The sequence below is a fragment of the Scylla paramamosain genome, chromosome 21, assembly GCF_035594125.1.
Source record: "Scylla paramamosain isolate STU-SP2022 chromosome 21, ASM3559412v1, whole genome shotgun sequence".
In the NCBI taxonomy this organism is placed as follows: domain Eukaryota; kingdom Metazoa; phylum Arthropoda; class Malacostraca; order Decapoda; family Portunidae; genus Scylla; species Scylla paramamosain.
Window position 1 is genome coordinate 7,188,705 of NC_087171.1, and position 21,519 is coordinate 7,210,223.

The 21,519-nt window shown below is 38.1% G+C and overlaps 2 protein-coding genes across 2 annotated transcripts in view; one reads left to right on the forward strand and one right to left on the reverse strand.

The window, feature by feature from the left end:
• Positions 1–270: 270 nt before the first annotated feature.
• On the forward strand, positions 271–8,595 carry LOC135110929 (putative peptidyl-prolyl cis-trans isomerase dodo). Its single transcript, XM_064023615.1, has 4 exons — positions 271–430; positions 6,870–7,082; positions 8,010–8,065; positions 8,198–8,595. Exons 1-4 carry the CDS (start codon positions 376–378, stop codon positions 8,360–8,362), a joined length of 489 nt encoding a protein of 162 aa, XP_063879685.1. The 5' UTR covers positions 271–375; the 3' UTR covers positions 8,363–8,595.
• LOC135110927 (retinoblastoma-like protein 1) overlaps positions 7,980–21,519 on the reverse strand; it is a 28,109-nt gene continuing 14,569 nt past the window's right edge. Inside the window, exons 10-17 of the mRNA XM_064023610.1 lie at positions 20,983–21,093; positions 20,493–20,706; positions 20,040–20,278; positions 16,580–16,705; positions 15,909–16,221; positions 14,009–14,179; positions 13,728–13,904; positions 7,980–13,361 (exon numbers count right to left, since the gene is read on the reverse strand). Of these exons, the coding sequence (XP_063879680.1) occupies positions 14,103–14,179; positions 15,909–16,221; positions 16,580–16,705; positions 20,040–20,278; positions 20,493–20,706; positions 20,983–21,093 (1,080 nt within the window). The 3' untranslated portion in view covers positions 7,980–13,361; positions 13,728–13,904; positions 14,009–14,102. The remainder of the gene's footprint in view (positions 13,362–13,727; positions 13,905–14,008; positions 14,180–15,908; positions 16,222–16,579; positions 16,706–20,039; positions 20,279–20,492; positions 20,707–20,982; positions 21,094–21,519) is intronic.

The window sequence follows — 21,519 nt, forward strand, 5'->3', positions numbered from 1 at the left end:
CCTTTGCTGTACGACAGTAGTAGCACCACCATCATCTGTTGCAGCAGCAACAGTTATAGTAGTAGTGATGATAGTAGTAGTAGTAGTAGTAGTAGTAGTAGTAGCATAAAATAATGATAGTAGTAGTAGTAGTAGTAGTAGTAGTAGTAGTAGTAGTTATTGCTGTTATTGTTGTTGTTCTACATATAGCAGCACATGAAATGTCATGTGTTTTTTCTACATGTATATTGTTAATTTTCAAGACAGAACTACATGTTGTGGTGGAATGGTTTTGGTTCCGTTGTGGCTGCGTGTTGACGAGCGGGAGGGAGGACTGGCTGCGGCGGCCGCGGCGAAGACGGTCAATATCTGCTGGAGTACCACACTGTGTTCACCATGAGTGATACCGAGCTTCCATCAGGCTGGGAGAAGCGTGTCAGCCGCTCCACAGGTATGCATTTTGATTATTATTTTCGTCAGGGGATGTCACTTGGTGAGTGGTAAATCTTTCGGTATTATTTCAGTTTTTCACCAGTCTCAATATGGTTTTTCTTAACCTCTTCATCAAATAGAGCTTCTCATTCAGAGTAATTTGAAACACATATATACCCATCGCAAATTATTCACATTGCTGACAGCGATTTTTAAAGATTTATCTTTTTTTGGGGGGTAAGCAAACTCGCTCCGACAACGCTCGGACGTGACACACCTATACCTGTAATGAATTTTTTTTTTTTAGTCTCACCAGTTAGATTAGACTAGGTCAGGCTATTTTTTTTACGTAAGAGGATCACTGGCCAGGGAAAAAAAATAAATAAAAAATAAAATCCCACAGAGGTGCCAGTCCCAAAAGAGATGTCAAAAGAATCATCTAAAATTGAAGAATAAGTGTCTTGATACCTCCCTCTTGAAAGAATTCAAGCCATAGGAAGGAGGAAATATAGAAGCAGACAGGGAGCGCCAGAGTTTACCAGAGAAAGGGATGAATGAATGAGAATACTGGTTAAGTCTTGCGTTAGAGAGGTGGACAGAATAGGGGTGAGAGAAAGAACAAAGTCTTGTGCAGCGAGGCTGTAGGAGGAGGGTATGCATGCAGTTAACAAGATCAAAAGAACAGTTGCATGAAAATAATGCTAGAAGATAGCAAGATATGCAACATGGCAGCAATTAGAAAGAGGCTGAAGACAGTCTTTTAGAGCAGAGGAGTTGATAGGACAAAAAGCTTTTGATTCCCTGTCTAAAAGAGCAGTATGAGTGGAAACCCTCCATACATATGAAGCATACTCCATACATGGACGGATAAGGCCCCTGTACAGAGTTAACAGCTAGGGGGGGTGAGAGAAACTGGCAGAAATGACTCAGAATGCCTAACTTTATGGAAGCTCTTTTAGCTAGAAATGAGATGTGAAGTTTCCAGTTTAGATTATAAGTAAAGGACAAACCAAGGATGTTCATCGTAGAAGAGGGAGATAGTTGAGTGTCATTGAAGAAAATGGGATAATTGTCTGGAAGGTTTTGTTGAGTTAATATATAGATGGAGGAATAGAGTTTTGAGGCATTGAAACATACAAAGTTTGCTCTGCTCCAATCAGAAATTTTAGAGAGATCAGAAGTCAGGCATTCTGTGGCTTCCTCCTGAAGGGTTGAACGTCTATGAAAAGATGTGGAAAAGTGCAGGGTGGCATTGTCAGGGTAGTAGTGGATAGGACATGAAGTTTGGTTTAGAAGATCATTGAAGAATAATAAGAAGAAAGTGGGTGACAGGACAGAGCCCTGAGGAACACCACTGTTCATAGATTTTTGAAGAACAGTGGCCGTCTACCACAGCAGCAATAGAACGGTCAGAAAGGAAACTTGAGATGAAGTTACGGAGAGAAGGATAGAAGCCTTAGGAGGATAGTTTGGAAATCAAAGCTTTGTGCCAGACTGTATCAAAAGCTTTTGATATGTCTAAGGCAACAGCAAAAGCTTCACCAAAATCTCTAAAAGAGGATGACCAAGACTCAGTAAGGAAAGCCAGATCACCAGTAGAGCAGCCTTGACTGAACTCATACTGACAATCAGATAAGGTTGTGAAGTGATAGTTGTTTATGAATCTTCCTGTTGAAGATAGATAAAAAAAACTTTAGATAGAAAGGAAATTAAAGCAATAGGACAGTAGTTTGAGGGATTAGAATGGTCACCATTTTTAGGAAAAGGCTGAATGTAGGCAAACTTCCAGCAAGAAGGAAAGATAGACATTGATAGACAGAGCTGAAAGAATTTGACTAGACAAGGTGCAAGCATGGAGATGCAGTTTTAGAGAACAATAGGAGGGACTCCATCAAGTCTATAAGCCTTCTGAGGGTTTAGGCCAGCAAGGGCATGGAAAACATCATTGCGAAGAATTTTAATAGGTAGCATGAAATAGTCAAAGGGTGGAGGAGAGTTAGGAACAAGCCCTGAATTGTCCAGGGTAGAGTTTTTAGCAGAGGTTTAAGCGAAGAGTTTAGCTTTAGAAATAGATGTGATATCAATGGTGCCATTTGCTTGAAATAAAGAAGGGAAAGAAGAAGAAACAAAGTTATTGGAGATGTTTTTGGCTAGGTGCCAGAAGTCACAAGGGGAGTTAGATCTTGAAAGACATTCTATTTGACATTCTATTAATGAAGGAACTTTTGGCTAGTTGGAAAACAGACTTGGTATGGTTCCAGGCAGAAATATAAAGTGCATGAGATTCTGGTGATGGAAGGCTCAAGTACCTTTTGTGGACCACCTCTCTCTCACATATAGCACGAGAACAGGCTGTGTTAAACCAAGGTTTGGAAGATTTAGTTCAAGAAAAAGAGTGAGGAACATATGCCTCCATGCCAGACACTATTAGCTCTGTTATGTGCTTGGCACACAGAGATGGGTCTCTGACATGAAAGAAGGAGTCATTCCAAGGAAAATCAGTAAAATGCCTCCTCAGGTCCCCCCAACTAGCAGAGGCAAAACGCTAGAGACACCTCCACTTAGGGGGATCCTGGTGAAGGACTGGAGCGATAGGACAAGATACAGATACAAGATTGTGATCAGAGGAGCCCTACGGAGAAGAGAGGATAACAGCATAAGCAGAAGGATTAGAGGTTAGGAAAAGGTCAAGAATGTTGGGCATATCTCCTAGATGGTTAGGAATGAGGTTGCTCCCTACCCTGCATCTGTTCCTTGGACCACATCAAATGCAAGGTGCTACATACATAGTGCCTGAAACTCTAACTGGGTCCATACACCAGTGGGCACCATTAAGGTCACTCACACCCTCTCCATGAGGTTGACAAGCCTGTATAATTTTTTTGCATTCACCTCTCTCCATTCGCCTCTATCATGTACAGTCACTCCTGCTTGCTGCACAGTCATTCCTATCTCATTCAGTGCTATCTTCACACAGTTCATGCACTTTGGGCACAGCTTTCCTCTTAACCTTTCACTGCACATATCTGACTGAATTATTCTCTTTGTTATTTTACTGTCCTCCATTCTTGCCACATGCATCTTAATACACTGATTTACATGTTTAGCCAACTCATGTCAAAACACTATTTCTTCTTCTTACCTCATAATTTATTATTTTATTCCTCCAGGTTACTCCAGGTATACTCCTCAAACACTTCATTTCCATTGCAATTACAGTTAAGTTACAGTTTTAAAAATCCATGGGATAGCCCACAGATAATAATAAGTTGAAGATTTCTTCAGTTCAAGATTCTTACAGATGAACAACCTACACATATGCCACTCCCATAGTAAACATGTTCATGTCTTTTCATCTTGTGACTGCAGTGAAGAGTCAGTACATGCTGGTATAAGCACCTGTGTGTTGCACAGAGCTAAGCATACACTGCAGGTGAGTGACTGCACCATCACCACTACAGTCATTGTCATAAAGACTGAAGGTTGCATCATTACACTGGTAACCTACCTGTCAATGCTGTGTCTGAAAATCTACATGAAGTATGTACTGTAGGAATATTTATCATCATTGATAATATATACAGGCAACATTTATGTGGATGATCACTCTAGAGTGAGGACAAGAGTACTTTCTCTTCTCAGTTGGGGGGCCAAGAGGCTAAAAAATGGTGTGAAGGTGAAAGGTGTGTGCCTTGTCTTGGCTATCCCCCAAATTGTTTGGGAGAAGAGCCTCATTATATGTATGTAAATATATATTTTAAATTCAAATGAATGGTATTTGGCATTTCTGTCTGTGTACATTATTGATAATTATTCCTAAAGCATACCACATTCATAGTTTCAGGTGGATGGGTTGTCAGAGTAGGATGGTACATCCTACAATCTCTTTGATCAAAACTGTGCCACCTGTAACAGAGAATGTAAAAAAAAATTTAAGTCACACCTACCTCCAGCCAAGACACCCATATCTGTCTTGGAGGAACAGTGACTAGAGACTTTAGTCATCTCTTTGCTCTTTGCTATGGACATTCATGGACAGACCAAATCACCAAGCACCCCTGAGCCTTGTATGACAGCCACAGCAAAACCCCTTCGAACATGCTGACACTATACCAAATCTGGTCACGAAGACCCATGAATCACCACAACACCAAGGAGATAACACCAACAGACATGTCCATGACAACCACATAATGAAATGATGACCAACAGACAGCACAGTCACTGCTAACCTGGCTCTCTCCTCACATTTTCCACCATTGCCAACTCTCAAACAATTATGTTTAACTATTTGTACCATAATTAACCCTAAACATCTATTTACATCACACCACCATCACTTCTCTCCTTAACAGCACAAGTAACTTGTCTCAAGCAACACACCACTCTTCTTGCACTGCACCAGTGCATAACACAATGTAACAAAATTTTAACTTTATTTTTGTCTTTGGTCAGTAAATGTTATTTTCTAATTGCTTTTATCTAGAAATCAAAGAAAATGACAATTATTCCCTTTAAACTTTGTTTTTTTTATCTGGACAGTCGTGTTTTGAAACTAACCTGCTGTCATATATCCAGACCTTATGTCATCCATTGTGCCAGTGCCACACTTTTCTGAGCTCCCCATATCTACTCCTCCAAAAGAGAGAGCAGCTGTTTTTAGGAAAAACAATTCAGAAAAAGATGAAGTCATTGATCCAGATTTCAGAGGCATGACTGAGGAGAGAAACCCTTACTAACCCAGCCAAAATGATGTCAATGACCTGATCAGAGTTAGTCCAATACTGTTTTTGATGTTGAGACTCAAGCAGTGGAATTTGTTAGATGAAAGTGTGAAGATATCAGGTCAGAGAAAGCATCACCAGCATTTTTCAAGCTTTTTTACTTGTCAAGATGAGCTTTGTTTTTGCCACAATATGACCAGTCTGTTTGAGGCAATTGGAATTGCCTGTAACCCTAACGAGTGGTGCCTCTTCATCGACAGCTCGTGCAGGAGCCTCAAAGCAGTGCTGCTTCATAATGAGGAACATGTATCCATGTCTTCCTCTCACTCACTCTGTCCAACCCAAAGAGGAATACAAAAGTGTCAAGATCTTACTAGATGCCTTGAAATATGAAGAGTATGGTTGGAAGGTTATTGGAGACTTCAAAATGATGGTCTTCTTGGTTGGTCTCCAAGATGGCTTTACCTTTGTCTTTGCCTTTGGGACAACACGGACACCGTGGCACACTTCCACAAGAGGGACTGGCCACAGTGGACCGAGTTTAGTGTTGGGAAGAACAACATCAAATGGGAGCCATTGCTGGACCCCAAAAAGATAGTTTCCTCCACTGTACTTAAAATTGGGTCTTATGAACAATTCGTCAGAGCTCTAGATAAAGAGTCTGCGGCTTTCAAGTATCTCCAAGATTTCTTCCCTAAGTTGTCTGCAGCAAAAGTGGATGCCTGTGTCTTTGTCACTCCACAAACAGAGGTCATGGAGTGCAAGAAGCTCACTAGGATAGAGAAAGCAGTGTGGAACAGCTTTGTCGCAGTGGTTCTTGGCTTCTTGGGGAATCAAAGCCAAAAACTTTGTGGAGCTTGTTGAGACCTTGGTGAGAAACTATGGCAATATGGATTGCAGGATGTCCCTCAAAATCCATATCCTTGATGCTCATCTTGATGAATCTAAGGAGAACATGGCAAGAACATGAGCGAGGGAAGTGCCTCCACCAGGATATACTGGACTTTAAATGCCGCTACCAAGGGTCATATAGTGAAAACATGATATTTAGGGGCTGATTTGTGAAAATAATTTACAGTATAAGCATAAATTGTGGAAAACTACTCATTTCTAATGTTTTATTGTCTCACTTGTGTAATCCTAGAATAAATAAAGCCACTTTTGTATCATATGTCGTTTTGTTTTTACTTTGTGCAAATGAGAGTTCAAATTTGCCACTTTCTCTCAATGGGAATTGGTAAATTTCATAAATATCATTATCCTGGCCATAAAAGCAAAGTTGGAAATAAATATCAGTGTTTTTCCTTGTTTTCTAGGCATAAGCAAATAGAAAAGTTGTTACCCAAGGAGAAGAATTGTGTTACACAGAAATAATCATTAAAATCAGCCAAGTCCTCATTGTTAATTTTCAAAACCAGGATTAGCAAAACATGCTGAGTGGTGCAAGAGGAGCATTATCAGATGTTGCCAGGCTGTATTGTTTCTTTTGTTCGCAGTGAGGGAGTGGTGAGCTTTTACTTACAGTATCCCTATCTGCCACAAATAGCCACTCACAAAGCACATATAGTGACCATGTATACTCATTTAATTTGATTTGATTCATGTAAGAGTTCCCAGTGTCAATACAGACATTCACTTGAGTTACCTCAAGCTATAACATTAGACAAATTTGATCAGTTGTATTCATCACTAGTGACATACAGGTTGAATTCATCCATATATCTCTTGCTGCAGGCATGACTTACTACCTGAATATCTACACCAAGGAGAGCCAATGGGATGTTCCAACAGAACCAGCCAAACCAGCAGCAGGTAGCGGCAGTGGTGGGCCAGACAGAGTACAGTGTTCTCACCTACTGGTGAAGCATGCTGGCTCTCGTAGACCTTCTTCATGGCGTCAGGAAAAAATCACTATTTCAAAGGAAGAAGCTATGGAGACTCTAAAGGGTGAATTAAGTTAATTGAAGTATTTCTGTATTCCTTATCAGCTTGCAGCACTTATACATTGCCCATACAAATATAGTTAATATTTTTATGGATGGCTGTATAAGGGAGACGAAAACTTGAAAGCTTGATTGAAGATACCTCATACTCATAGAGTGAATTAGATAACTTCAGGAAAATGTGAGGTGGTTACAGGAGACAGAATAGAAGAGATGAATGAGGTTATCTTGGGACAGTGATAGGTAAACATGGTGAATAGAGAAATCAGAGGCTGTGAAAGGTGGGTGCCATAGGATCACTTGTGAGGATTATGGAAAGGAGAAATATGTCCATGGAAGTAAAAGATTTTAGTAATAGAATTTTGCCAACATCATCATATGGATTAGTGAATTGGACCTAAAATAGGACACAGTAATCAAATGTAGGTAGTTTGAAAATAGGTTATTTGAGGTCATGTGTAGTGACAAGATGGGAGGGGAGGGTGAGATGTGGTATGAATGCCTATGTAATATGTGTAAATTATGGAATTGTTAAAAGGAACACACTCTGATTGTATAGCCATATCGAGAGGATGAAGAGCTGAGTTTGTAAAGTGTATGGGAGAGGAAGGCCACTTGGAAGATGAAAGGGTGAGTAAAGTAATACAGACATGAAAAAGGTGTTGATAGAAGCTAGAGATTTAAACAAACAAGGGAATATTTGGATAGGGTCAGGTAGAGTTCTTTCTTCCATAGATATTTTCTTGCAGGACACTCCTATAAGGAACAAGGTGTTAGATGTAAATAAATCAGTTCACATTTTCAGTTTGAGTGGATGTTCCTGGCTCATTTTTTATGTGGCACCTCTTATCTCTACATAAATTTAGATTTTACTCAAATTGAAGGGGAAATAATAATCCTGTTACTAGAAAACAATTTTTTTTATTCGCAGAATACCGTGCAGAAATCACATCTGGACAGTCCTCATTTGCTGAATTAGCTAGTAGGGTAAGTGAATTTCTGCTTCTTAGAAATATTTCTCTCAAATTTGTTCCATTTGAAAAATAGTTGTATGCACATCAACCTGCATTTCAGGTTATAGGAGGTTGTAATGAAAAATCCATTTTTCATTTCCCTCAGGTGTCTGACTGCAGCTCAGCTAAACGTGGAGGAGATCTTGGATTGTTTGGTCGTGGTGCAATGCAAAAACCATTTGAGGATGCTGCATTTGCCTTGAAGGTTGGCGAATTGAGCAAGATAGTGGACACTGATTCAGGAGTCCACATTATTTTGCGTACAGCATAAATTTTATGTGTAACTTCTGTCAATAACTTCCCTCATCACAAACACAAGGAATGTTACTAACTAAAGTTTTGTGCTGGAATATTTGTCAGTGATTTGCTCTAATACCATCAAAGTAATTATAAATTCTTTCAGGTATAAGTTGTTTTACCATCAAAGTAATGACATTCATGAACACATCATACTGAACAGAAATGATATTACAGATGTTATGTATAAATAAAGGTTTACCAAAATCATGCTTTGACATACCTAAATGTTCAAAATACTTTGTAAAACAAAAATAATCCTGAGCCCTCTTCATTTATATAAATTTATAATTGATTAAGCTTAGTCAAATTCAATATACAATCATGTCAAACATACAAGGCCAGTATGTCTCTTGTGCTGTTATTACAAAGGGAGTGTTGCCTTTTGATGGCAATTTGGCTGAAAAATTAATGAAGGAAATACTTTGATGACCAATTTGCCAAAACTACTGTGTAAAGAAGATAGTTAGAAAACCTATATACACTATATTTTTAAATAGCACTTTACTATAGTTTCAGTGAATTCACCAACAAAAGATTATTTCCTTTGCTAATGCTATGAAGGAATGGCAGCTGTACAAAGGCAACATTCTCTTTGCAATATTAACTTAATCTTTTCAAATTTTACTTTGTGCACTATTTACACTAGTTTGAAGATGAAGATAACCCAAAGAAATGGAACGATAAAAGGAATATCTATTTAACTGGAAAAATTTGATTGCATCTATAAAAGGGAATAACTGGTTAGCTTGAGGAAAAATGAAATTCAGTGTGTTTATAATATTGATGAGAATGGACTTGCTTCATCCCATGAAACCTTATCTGCACTAAGCTAGCAAGCCACAATTTTCTTAACTTCTGAAAGCATCAGATTGGCAAATTTGGATGACTTAAGTCCTTGCCCACATGGAGTATGTGAGTCAGGAGGGAGTTGGAAGGAATGCCATGAACATGAGCAACAATTGTTATACATATTACTGTAATTTCTTTTCTTTTTCATTTTTTTTTTTTTTTGCTTTAGTCATATCAAGTCTTGTCATGAAAATTCTTTATAATGTTACTTTGTTAAATACTAATTATAACATGCTAAATAAAATTATGAAAATGTGGGCTGTGTTTAGTGATAAATATATAACATTAAGTGTAAGAAGTTAATTTTATCTACTTAGCAAGTCCAATACTACTGTAAAACTGCTAGGAACTTGAGATCATGTTTGTAAATAGTTTAACATTATATTGATATATCCATCTATATACCAAACTCTCATCCTCTTTAAAGAGGAAGTAGACATACAAGTATTTCCTCACATTTTAGCTTTTACGCCCTCTAGAAAGAGAACCCATCTTCATGTGGGTCAGTTGCATAGCATATCTAGTAATTGCTGTTGCAGGACATGACAGCTGTGCTAGTTATCCCCAACTGCATCATAATAGACCCGTCTCTTTCACATCTAAACTAATTAACCAGCCATAGTAGTGTGTCGGTAAAGGTAGCACTCTTGTAGCATTAGTAAACTTGTGTGGTCTTTGCTGCCTGGCTTGGGACATTGTTTTATTTACTTTAATCTTTGATTAGCTGGACAAACCAGATACAAGAAAACACAATCAAGGCCACATCTTCATTTATGTAAGCTCACCTGCTCTTCATTTATCATTTTCATGTGCAAACATTCCTCCTTATGCTCTTTATCCAATCCATCCCCAGCCTCACATTTCTCACATCAAATCAGTTATCCTCAGCATCACATTTCTCACATCAAATCAGGTTATCATTTTCACCAGTCATTCTTCTTCCTTTGTCTCTACAAGTTCAAATCATTATAACACTCTGGTAACTGCTTTCCAACACTAATTCCCTTTTGTACTTTCTCATTCCACACTCAATCCACATGTTATTTTACACATGTTTCTCTATTATAATAAATTGTCTCTGCTACTTACATGTTCCATGTTTTAGCTTCAGACAATAGTTAGAATCTACTCCCTCAATGTTCTCTCTACATTAATTTCCAGCAATTTAATTTTAAACACTCTATTCCTTCTTACACCTTCTGCTTCAGTAATTTTAACATGCAATCCTAAATTTGATAGCATTCACTGCCATCTCAAGGAATTTGTTAAAAACTACTCATCGTCTTACCATCTTCATACACTTCCTTACTTTACACCTGGGTATTTATTTAATTTCCTTTTCCACACTTCCATACAAGTAAAGGTAGTCATTGACAAAAGACCTAATTATGCTTAGATGAAGGAAAATATGATTGAATTTTATTGTATATGTATTTTTTCTATTATCCTATCTCAGCTAGACTTTAAATACCTTTGTATCAGTCTTTGATTTATCGACAAAAGTGATACTCTTCCTCGTAGACACTGCAAGTGTTAGAAGTGGAGATGATTAAGTGGAAGTTAATGACTGGTATGCAGGGGACTGTGGTTAGTGTGAGACTGAGGAGGTTAGCAGGCTGTTTGGGAGGTGCTTGTGAGTGAGGAATCTTGTATTATTGCACTTCAACAGAATTGAATTTAAACCTTCTTTCTCTTACAAAATTTCATAATGCCTGCTGTATGAAAAATTAATCAAAGTGGTCATGTCAACAACTACCTATAGTTTCACTCATCAGTGCAGTATCAGCTTTTGAGTATCTGATTCAGATTCCATTCTCTACCAGCATTTACTAGATGCAGATTTCTATCTATAGTCCTCACATTCACCTCTCTTACATCATCCACACAGAAATTAAATAATCAAGGCAACATTGCACATCCCTAATGCAACCCTGCTTGAACAGGATACCATTCACACATTTCTTCCTATTTGTTCAACTATTCACATTAAAAACTCATTTTAAAAATATGCTACCTACCTACCTACAAAAAACAGCCTACCATATCATATGCTTAAAATTCATGGTCACTCAAAACACATCCTTGCCTTAAACCAAACACTAGACACATATCTGTCCTACAGCAAACACCTGATCCTATAAGTCAATGATCACCCTCAGTACCCTTCCTAATCCTCTATATCAACACTTCACCAACACCACTGGATATACCCTTAAAACTAGTACACTCACTTATCACCCTTACCTTTATGTGAAGGAAAAGTACATGCACTTGCACTGTCAATCATTATGATGCTCTTGAAACACACACTTTACAATCTTACTAACCACTCATAATTTCTCTGCTACTTTTCAAACATTATGCACTGATCCAAACCTGCACCTTTTCCTGCTTTCCCCTCCCTCACTCACTCTTGTACTTCCTTCCTTCTGATCAGTCTCAAACTCTTCTGCATTCATAAACAAAATAATGGTGAGGGCTCAAGCATCATTGCCAGTACTGTTATCTAATGTTTTACAAGTTAGCACCTCTGATGATTCCAGTGCTCACTTCTTAATTATATCTCAAGACTGACCCATTCAAGTGGCTTGAAAGACTTTGTTATGACATAACAGAATAATTTACTTTCATAGTTGAAACAATTATTTCAGAATTGTCCTATAAATTTAAAATAAAATGGTTCAAATTGTATAGTTATGAATAAAAATATCTTAATTACAATGATAAACATTTGCTATGTTATATAAGATTCATTATATATTTATAAAAATTTCCTCATGTAAATACCACATATCTCGGCTTATATGATGACTCTATGCCCAATATAAAACTCTCAGGAGTTATCACATATATACCATAACTCACTTATCTGTAGAATCAGCAAAACACTAAATAAACAGGGTAACAGAGAACAACCCATCAGTTTTTACATGATCAAGTCACCTTTTCCTGAAATGTTGCATGCCAGGAAGCCTGAAGGCAAATAGTTATTGAAGGATTTCATATATGAAGCTGTAACGGTTTAGGATTTCACATGTTACCTCACTTGCTCACATGAGCTTTGTCACAGGTACCTCCTTGTGGATATGTCAGCAATATGTGTGAATGCATATAAATGAAATCTCTCAATAAAAAGATTTACCTTCTGGTGCCTGTCATGTCCCAATTCAGATGAATCAAGCACCTCGTATATACCGGTTGGTTGCCCTCTTCTTTATGTGATTATGTAAGAGATGTTATGTTTTGTTGATCTTACTGATACGTGAGAAATGAGGATAATGACTCCTTTCTCTGAGAAACCATACATGAACAACTGTGAGGAGCTTGGTTCATCTCACTGTATAGCCTGGTTTGTCTATCTGATCTTATAAGCTTCCCCTGCACAATTTCTCTTGAACAAGTGCACCATTACAAATACCATCTAATATAACTGAGCTTAAAATCTTTACCTTGAAAATTTGTGGGTCTTACATAATCAGTAACCTTATAAGCCAAGACATACAGTAAGTCAGTTTTATCACCAGTGAACTCTCTTGAACAATATTACCAAGAATCAGATATTCTACAAGCTTATCATGCATTGCTTGACAGCCTTGTGTCACCCTTGTTTTGTCTGTTGTTAACAGAAAAACGTGTCAGGTTGACACAAAGTATTGCAATGTGAAATCTGACTGCAGATTAAAAGAAAGAAATGACTGATATAATTACATAACACACTATGTACAGAATCAATTTTATGATTAAGTTTCTTGGAAATGAGAAACTTTACAAAAGTAAAGCTTTCAAATAAGCACTAATTTAAGCCATGATTCTTATTGGAATTTTTAGTATGGACCCCATAATGACTATGCCTGATCTGTATTGGAATAGTCCTCACTGGAAGGTTCTGCTGCATGACCATTCTGTGGTAGTGTTGATGCCTCTGGAGCACTGTCTGAATCTTGTTGGAGGTCAGGAGTTGGTGTGCCTGAAAGGCGGTCTCCCAAAACTCCCTGGATGCGTCTACACATGCCACTCATCAGGGGACGCTTTATGTCTAGTCCACCAAAGTCTGTCTCAGCCAACAAGCGCTTAGCTCCCACTCCTTTGGTTTTCAGCATATTATTTATAACTCTCAGGTCCTGAAAATAATTTGGTTTCATTAATTTTCCTAATTTCCTGCAATAAGGTAAATTAAGATTTTGGAACCATCATCTTATGGAGAGAGAGAGAGAGAGAGAGAGAGAGAGAGAGAGAGAGAGAGAGAGAGAGAGAGAGAGAGAGAGAGGAGAGGAGAGGAGAGAGGAGAGAGAGAGAGAGAGAGAGAGAGAGAGAGAGAGAGAGAGAGAGAGAGAGAGAGAGAGAGAGAGAGAGAGAGAGAGAGAGAGAGAGAGAGGACGCATGCCTGACTGCAAAATTATTTAGCTGACACTCCAAATTAGCTTAATTTTCAAAACTACTTTTTAATTGTGCACAACATTCAACTGTACACAACAATACTTTCTTACCTTAGCTGGACTACGATTAAAGTAATATGGCAGTGGTTTTCGAGGTGACATTGCTGTGTTGCCTTTCACTGGACTGAGATTGTTGATGTAAACAGAGTGATTGGAAGAGATTCTTCGCCGTGGTGACACAGGTGTGTGTCGTACAACTGGCAATGGTGATAATGGAGGAAGATCACCCTGAAATAAACTAGAATTACTAATCTGCCTAACTGTGGCAAGATAGATGAAATTCAGAAAAATGGTTATCAGTTTATCTGAATTCTAAAATAAGAAATTCGTACCTCTTGAGCTGCTCTGAACTTCAAAGCAAAAGCTTTCATCTTTTGTACATATACTTGATTGTAGAATAATATGAGATCACCTCTTTCCTCTTGGTCAAAGCTGGTTGATGTTCCAGTCCATCTGACTTGGTGTTGCTGGAGGGGCACTTCCTTCCTGTTTCCCTCTACAACCTTGTAAAGCAAAACATATCAAAATAATATTTATGCACACGATGTGAAAATTATGAAGATCAACATTATGCCCTTATTTCTCAAGTATAGAGAGAGAGAGAGAGAGGAGAGAGGAGAGAGAGAGAGGAGGAGAGGAGAGAGAGGAGAGAGAGAGAGAGAGAGAGAGAGAGAGAGAGAGAGAGAGAGAGAGAGAGAGAGAGAGAGAGAGAGAGAGAGAGAGAGAGAGAGGAGAGAGAGAGAGAGAGAGAGAGAACTATGATATGTATTACACTATCACATCTCATTCTTATATTAGGGTATCATATTTAATAAGCTCCCATGGAACACATGTTTGTCAAACATGACTAGACCTCTCCCTAAATATGTATCTAGTAAAGTTTTAAATCTAATGATACAAAATCACAGGCCATGATGTGCTTCAAATCAGCCACCTCTTTGACCAAGCATGTGGCATCAACTGGTGTCCACCTTCACCTCACACCAACTCTCCTTAAGTATCCTACCCGAGTCTCTGTGGTAGAGCAAGATGTTATAGAAACTAAAAGCAACAGCTCAGTGAAACTTAGTGAATGAAAAAAAGATAGATAATTATCACTGCATATCTAACAAATGGATTGAGTCTTGGGAAGATACAACAAATCCCAATAGAAATTTAAGTCAAGAGACTGAGTGATAAAGATGAGGACTTTGAGACATCATTTGACATGTCTATTTACTTTTCTGGATTGCAAGAAGAAGGAGAAGAAAGGGGTGGGTGGTGGAAGCAGGAGCAGCAGCAGAAAATGAATGTAGCAGCCTGACTGCCTTACTTCCCACCTTGGATATCACTTAGCATTCGAGTTATCAATTCATATTTATTTCTCCTATAGTTTATATCACAATGTATTATATATTTAGTGACAATAACTTATATACAAGACAGTGAGAGAGAGAGAGAGAGAGAGAGAGAGAGAGAGAGAGAGAGAGAGAGAGAGAGAGAGAGAGAGAGAGAGAGAGAGAGAGAGAGAGAGAGAGAGAGAGAGAGAGAGAGAGAGAGATGAGAGAGAGAGAGAATCCATTTATCTAAATTTTTTTCCTTTTATATGGTTGGTTATGTACTCAATATATGCACATATATGTGCATATATGCATTTAGGGGTTGCCAGATACTAGTGTAAATTGCATCAGACAAATGTTCTCCAAGGAACGAAGTTGTGATCCTCTTTCGCCTTAATATGAAAAGAAATGTCGATGGCCTTTTTGGCGGCAAAACATTCTGTGCATACTGTAAGAAATCTCTCTCTCTCTCTCTCTCTCTCTTCTCTCTCTCTCTCTCTCCCTCTCTAATCTCATTCCTGAACAAGTTTTATGATTTATCATCAATAAAACAATTGTCCTGAAAGTAGTAATATGAGGCAAGTGAGACTAATTGGAGCAGAAATGATGGTAAAAATAATGGAAGAGAAGGTGAAAATTTATATCATGCACCCTACCTTCATGGCCTCAAAATAAGTAAGTAAATAAATAGTAAATAAAAAAGCAGTGTTCTCAGTGTTCTCACTAATGAGAAGTTCTACATTGCAATGTCAACTACCACAAGCTATAAAAATTGTACTCCTAGTTGTGGGATATTCAATCTCTAAAGCAACACATTATCAAAATAATTTCATAGGGACTGGCCTTGACCTTTTTGTGGTGACTGTCCTGCAAAGGCTTGTTAAACATAATAAGACTCAATAAATTAACCAACCTTCCACTTTCATGGCAACATTTGGAGCACTGGATCTTGATATCAAGACACTGCGGTAGACATGTGAGGCTGCTTGAGGCTGGCTTCTGTAGTGTTTCATTATTTCTTGGAATATTCTATCATTTCCAGTGACTTTGCATGTTATGTATATAGCACACATGATCATCTGGTCCATGTGTCTATCTTGCATCAGTTCTGTGTAATGGATAATGGAGTGCTCGAAACATGTCCAAATTTTTTTCCTTAGCTCTTTTTCATTAACATCAAGTCTATCACAGAGCTCTCCTAATCTCATGTTGGCCAACGTGTAAAACTGGAAAAGGAAGAAAAATGCTTAAAACAAAAAATGTGTATATTTGTTTAGATAATATACACAAAAATTAAACACTGCTTCCACTACATGTACAAGTTTTACTCAATCACAAATTAATATACTCACAAATTTTACCCTTACAAGCACTTCAGCTATTTTCATCTTTAATGCCAAACTTTCCATAATATGAGAAGATGGCAACTAACCATATCAGGTTCTCTTGAATTTGTATGTTTTATGTTATGGGTGACATGATTCACTGGATCATGTATTGGAAAGGCTGATAGATTTTCTTTACCTAGCATCCTGTTGTAAAGTTGGTAAAACTGACAGATTAAGTAAAATTTTAGTTAATTACCTTTCGACAAAACAGGGCTAGGGAACCATGTCTCTTTGGTCTGTCTTTCTTCTTGTCTGTGCTGGGTGGGTCAGCTGCTTTCTCTGAGGTATTTTCTGCACTGCTGTCTGCAGAGCCTGCTGCTCCCTGGAAATTAGCCAGAACAGGGTATAAGGTTACTCTTGAAAAATCAGCTTAGGGCAAAGTTAACTGGTAAAGTGATAGAAAAATATCTTGTATGGAAAAATTTGAGGAAGCTGTAAGAACTTTAGAGTCCACCAACCAGCTGTCCCATCAAAAAGGGTGAGAGAATATAAGAACATGAGAAATATGGGAAGCTGCAAGAAGCGAACAGGCTTACATGTGGCAATCCCTGTATGAAATATACCTACCTATTTCCATCTATTATCCCCATCCATAAATCTGTCTAATCTTCTCTTAAAGCTCTCTAATGTCCTAGCACTAACAACATGATTACTGAGTCCGTTCCACTCATCTACCACTCTATTTGAGAACCAAATTTTTTCCTATCTCCTTCCTAAACCTAAATTTTTCAAGCTTGAACTCATTATTTCTTGTTCTACCCTGGTTGCTGATCCTAAGAATTTTGCTTACATATCCCTTGTTATAACCCTTATACCACTAAAAGACTTCTATCAGGTCCCCTCTTAACCTACGTCTCTCTAAAGAATGTAAATTTAACAGCTTCAATCTCGCCTCATAAGGAATACTCCTCATCCCGTATCCTTTTAGTCATTCTCCTCTGTACTGATTCTAATAGACCTATATCTTTCCTGTAATGTGGGGACCAGAACTGCACAGCGTAGTCTAGATGAGGTCTGACCATCGCCAAGTATAACTTTAATATTACTTCTGGCCTTCTACTTTTAACACTCCTAAAAATGAATCCTAGTACCCTATTTGCCCTGTTTCTGGCCTCTATGCATCGTTTTCCTAGACGGAGTTCAGAGGTAATCATAACTCCTAAATCTTTCTCATACCATGTACCTACCAGAGTTTGGTTGTTTAATGTGTACCTACTGTGTGGGTTTCCTCTACCTATGCTAAGTACTTTGCATTTGTTGCTAATAAATTGTATTTGCCATCTGTCCATCCATTCATTCATCCTATCTAAATCTGCCTGCAAGGCGATGGCATCCGATTCTGACCTAATTAATCTACCTATCTTTGTGTAATCCGCAAATTTACTAACATCACTACTAATTCCACTATCCAAGTCATTGATATATACTAGAAATAACAATGGCCCTAGTACTGATCCCTGTGGTACCCCACTAATTACATGACCCCACTTGGACTTCGAGCCGTTTATTACAACTCTGTCGCCTGTCACTAAGCCATGACCCTATCCAGCCTAACACCTTCCCATTTATCCCATGTGCCCTAACCTTTCTCAGGAGCCTTTGATGGGGTACCTTGTCAAATGCTTTACTAGAGTCCAGATATAAGATATCATAACTATCACCATTGTCTACTGCCTTGTACAGTTTATTGTAAAAACTTAACAAATTTGTCAGGCAAGACTTCCCTTTTGTGAAGCCATGGTATGACTGATTTATCAAGTTATGTTTGTCTAAATGTTTCCTAATCTTCCTAGCTATTATTGACTCCAATATTTTACCTACAACTGAAGTTAAGCTAACAGGTCTATAGTTAGATGTTAAAGTTTTATCTCCTTTCTTAAAGATGGGTACTACATTAGCCTGCCTCCACATTACTGGTACCTCACCTGACTCAAGTGATTTCCTAAAGACAGAAACAAATGGCTCACTAATAACCTCTTTGCATTCCTTAAGTACTATGGGATATATTTCATCTGGTCCTGGTGTCTTTAACTTTTTTAGCCTATCTATCTCCTGTTCCATTATCTCCCTAGTTATGGAAATATCTGTCAGCTTGTCATTCTCATCTGTTCTAAACATCTGTTCACTATCTGGCATATCCTGCATGTTTTCCTGGGTAAAGACAGTTAAAAAATACTCAATAAGAATTTTACTAATCTCTTCCCCAGAACTACCCAGCTCCACATCTGCTACCTTTAGTGGCCTATAGTATCCTTATTCTTCGTCCTGTATACCTGATAAAATCCCTTGAGGTCCATCTTCGCCTGGCTGGTTACCTTTAATTCATAATTGCCCTTAGCTTTCCTCGTTAACTTCCTGAATGTTCTAATTCTAAAACTTCTTCACCTGCTCTTAATCTCTTAAATATACTTCTCTTATGCCCTATATAATGTTTTAACCTAGCACTCATCCATTTAGGATAATTTTTCTGGGATCTTATTGCCCAATACGGGATATTTGCTAACTGGCCTGTATGAACTTTATCTACAAAAGCAGGTGTGACTTTTTGAAAAGAATTATTATCAAGGGGATGGCCATTATATACTTCCTACAAAGCACCAGCCAACATTACAAAAGAAGAGAAACTGTAAACATACCAGAATAGCTGTAACTACCACAAGCCCAGATAACAAGAATTTAAGCAGTGATAATGTGAGTAGCAGCTGGCTCTCAATGGTCCAGCAGTTTTCTCAGCAGCTGCCACCTCACATGACAGCTACTCAAATCCAACCTCCACTATAAGTATGTTATGAACTTCTCTATGTGTGAACAGCAGGCCTTAAAGTTGTCTAAACAAACAAGGGATGTATGATAAGAGGGTCATTCTGGAGACACATCCCAGAAAATGTCAGACAAGACATCACTCAAGTAGATCTGAGTGCTCTCTATAACTGAACTTATCCATAGCTGAGTTAAAGCCATTGCCAGTCACTGCCCATCCTCACAAACCAAGCCGCCTATAAAAGGCAAATTCCTATTGTATCTGAATCCATATCACTATTAAGAGAAAAAGAAAAAAAAACAGGCAAGGGTGGGTGGATTCTTACCACAGCATAACTCTTGAGTAGAATTTTGAAGAGAGAGAGAAGGCAATGAGGCGTGGCCATACTGAAAGGATGAAGAGTGAAGAATTTGTAAAGACAGTGTATGTAAGTGAAGCTTAAGGTGCTGATGGGAGAGGTAAGCCAACTGGAAGACAGAAGGATAGGTTAAGGAGTATACATGAAAGGGATGTTAGCAGGGGCCAAGAGCTTGAACAAGCAAGAAAGGAATGTTAGGATAGGAAGAGGTACAAGCTCTTCTGCCATGGCCATCCCTTTCAGTGATGCTACTGGAGAAGAGAGAGAGAGAGAGAGAGAGAGAGAGAGAGAGAGAGAGAGAGAGAGAGAGAGAGAGAGAGAGAGAGAGAGAGAGAGAGAGAGAGAGAGAGAGAGAGAGAGAGAGAGAGAGAGAGAGAGAGAGAGAGAGAGAGAGAGAGAGAGAGAGAGAGAGAGAGAGAGAGAGAGAGAGAGAGAGAGAGAGAATCAAGGTGGCATGTGGTATGGCAGAGATAATCAGGACATCGCAATAAGTGCAATTAGATATTAAGTTACTTAAACAAAAAACAAGCATCTTACCTGAATAGTTATGAGATTGGGCGGTTTCTGGATTGTGGAGGGAGCACAAGTTGTGATAACAGAGGTTCCAGTAGTGCCTCTGTTATTGAGTGATGAAGACCGTGACACTGCAAGTGTTGGGACAGGATTTGACGAAGCAGTTGATGTGGATGGTGGGAAAAGTGTCCTTCTTGCTGATGACTGACTGACTGGAGACTGAAATCTTTCTGAGATTGTGGATAATGGTGACAGTTGAAGATCTGTAGAAAAAAAAAAGATATCAAAGAAAGAAGAGCAAAATAAAAATTACTACATTCTTGAAGAAATGCCAGACATCTTAGGAAGTTTATAACTTCTAAGAAAACTTAAAACATATAATTACATTCTTTACATCTTCAAAAAAACAGTCACCTTTTCAAAAGTAGGAATAATATAAATATTTAACCATGAAAAATTGAGTGAAAAAATACTTACTGATTGGAGTGGCCTTGTCATTGACTAGTTTTGTAGCTGGGGACATGGGAGTTGTGGCAAGGCCAACTGGAGTGGTTGAGTTCATCTCAGTCTCAAGCTGATCAGAGAAGTTAACATCTTGACATGATGGGATATCCATGTTACTATTCTGTAGTATTTGCCATAAGGAAGAATCTCTTTTCCATGCAAGAGAGTCCAGGATTTGTTCTTCAATCTGTACATAATAAAACTTATTAAAATATGAAATAGTGAGTGGGTCAGAGATTCAAATACTCCACAAATAATCTTCATAATCAACGGAGTAAATAATGATTTCATTAATAATAATGGTTTCATTAAATGGATAAACATCCTAATCTTTTATCTGATAATACCAACAACAAACAACAACACATTTCATGATTCTGATATATATGCTGAGCTTTAAATGTATTCAAATATGAAAATAACTTTTCTAATCAATGCAAGTCTTGAAGAGATCTTTACTTACTCCTTTAAGATGCTTTACTAACTCCCTGGAGAGCTGGTTGTCTGACTGCTTTTCAGATCGGATGACTGGCTCAATGATCCGAATGAAATAATATGGTTCAACTTGAGCAAACTGTAAAAGGAGAAAAATATCCATATTCCAAGTTTAGAAGACAATACAATGAAGTATGTGAAACTAATGACATCTAAGGTTTTCAGGTATAAGATATGAATAGAATATCAAAGAATGAGTGCATAACATTAAGCTATAGGTTTAGATGGGAGTTCAGTAAAATGTTTGAAAAATGGTGGAGTAGCTTTTGTTGATTGGTTAGTAAAGCCACAGCTACAGTGGAACTTTTCATGCTGGATTGCTGTCTAGACTGGTAAAGAAAACCAGTGCCTTTCAGCTCTGAAGACTTGCAATCATAGAAGTTTGGTAGTCAAGATGGAGAAAAATGAGCCATAGTATCAAGTGTTGCCTCATCTTCCCTAAAAAGGAAGTTGCAGCCTTTGCAAACCAAATTTATTTATAAAATTTTCTGTCCTTTGTGAACCA

Coding starts and splice junctions, on each gene's coding strand:
- LOC135110929 (XM_064023615.1), top strand. CDS start 376: ATGAGTGATACCGAGCTTCCATCAGGCTGGGAGAAGCGTGTCAGCCGC. Junction 7,083..8,009: donor AGCTATGGAGACTCTAAAGG/GTGAATTAAGTT, acceptor TTTTATTCGCAG/AATACCGTGCAGAAATCACA. Junction 8,066..8,197: donor TTGCTGAATTAGCTAGTAGG/GTAAGTGAATTT, acceptor CATTTCCCTCAG/GTGTCTGACTGCAGCTCAGC.